This window comes from Lathyrus oleraceus, chromosome 3 (genome assembly GCF_024323335.1).
Source record: "Lathyrus oleraceus cultivar Zhongwan6 chromosome 3, CAAS_Psat_ZW6_1.0, whole genome shotgun sequence".
Classification (NCBI taxonomy): domain Eukaryota; kingdom Viridiplantae; phylum Streptophyta; class Magnoliopsida; order Fabales; family Fabaceae; genus Lathyrus; species Lathyrus oleraceus.
In genome coordinates this window covers 258,531,036-258,532,193 of record NC_066581.1, presented here as the reverse complement: position 1 = coordinate 258,532,193, position 1,158 = coordinate 258,531,036, and the positions used below count along the sequence as shown (strand labels likewise).

Genomic DNA, 1,158 nt, shown 5'->3' with positions numbered 1-1,158 from the left:
TAAATCATATTTGCAATAAAAATAAATATTATTATAAAAATATACACTTATTTGCAATAAATAGATCCAAAATATGGAGCAAAAGTCATTAAAATTGGAATTACAAATACACATAAATTGCAAAATTCACAATGATTATGAATGGTCCATCTATCATATCATAAATAATTACGCAAATCAACAACGATAATTTACCGAACATAAATTAATAGAAGAAACGAAGAACATTAGCATAAAGTCCTCAACCTTCTCAAGACATAAACAAAATGCCTATACTATACTTAGAAAGAAACTAGAGAACATAACAGCAATAATTAATGCAGCAACACAATATTCCAATCTAGTTGAACTAGAAGACTTGTTGCCATGAAACTCTCCTGAACTTGGTGCTGGTGCTGGTGCAGGTGCCTCTGCCTCAAAAGGTGCTTCAAAGGAACTCATTGGAGTAGGAAAAAATGAGGAAATATCTGGAGAAGGTAAAACACCTGGAGAAGCTGAAATGGTTGCCTCAGTAGTAGTTGAACTTACAACATGTGAATTTTCAAGCAAGATAATTAGCACAAAAGCCAAAGCAAGTGATTTTATGATAGTACTAGTAGCCATGAATAAGAAGAAGTATCTCTAAAACAGAAGGGTTTGAAATAGGCAAAAAAGCATAGGAGTCTAGAGATAAGTGTGTGTTATATAAGTAGGGAAATAAATAATAGATGTAGTAACTATATGAGTGTGATTTTTGTGACAGTTTATTTTGTGATGGCTTCACGGGATAAGCAAGAGATGTACTATATACATTCTTCTTCATTCATATTTATTAAATGTTTTTTGTTTCGTTCTGTTGGTATGTCGGTAAGTTTACACGATATTCCATTTTGCTAAGGGAATTGTTTTGTTTGAAAAATGCTCACATCGGTTTTTCGTACGTGTTTTTCTATGTAAGGGCTGTAATATGTTATGCGTGTGTTTTTTTTTTTTTTGGCACTTCTTACCATTAAATAAAAAATATTATGAGGAAGAAATTATGTTTTGTTTATAAAATTATCATTCATCAACCATAGGAGATTTATGTCAAATAAGAGATATATTAGTTGGGAGAATTTGTATCGAAATTTAATCTCGACAAGGGTAGTTTTTTGGTTCGATAAAGGTTTAACATGTAGT

The 1,158-nt window shown here is 31.0% G+C and overlaps 1 protein-coding gene across 1 annotated transcript; it reads right to left on the bottom strand.

The window, feature by feature from the left end:
• Positions 1-270: 270 nt before the first annotated feature.
• LOC127130727 (uncharacterized) lies at positions 271-603 on the bottom strand. The gene has a single exon (XM_051059695.1). The coding sequence runs from the start codon at positions 601-603 to the stop codon at positions 271-273; it is 333 nt and encodes a 110-aa protein (XP_050915652.1).
• Between the last annotated feature and the right edge of the window lie 555 nt (positions 604-1,158).

Excerpts from the sequence above, each read along its gene's own strand:
- LOC127130727 (XM_051059695.1), bottom strand. The coding sequence starts at position 603 with ATGGCTACTAGTACTATCATAAAATCACTTGCTTTGGCTTTTGTGCTA.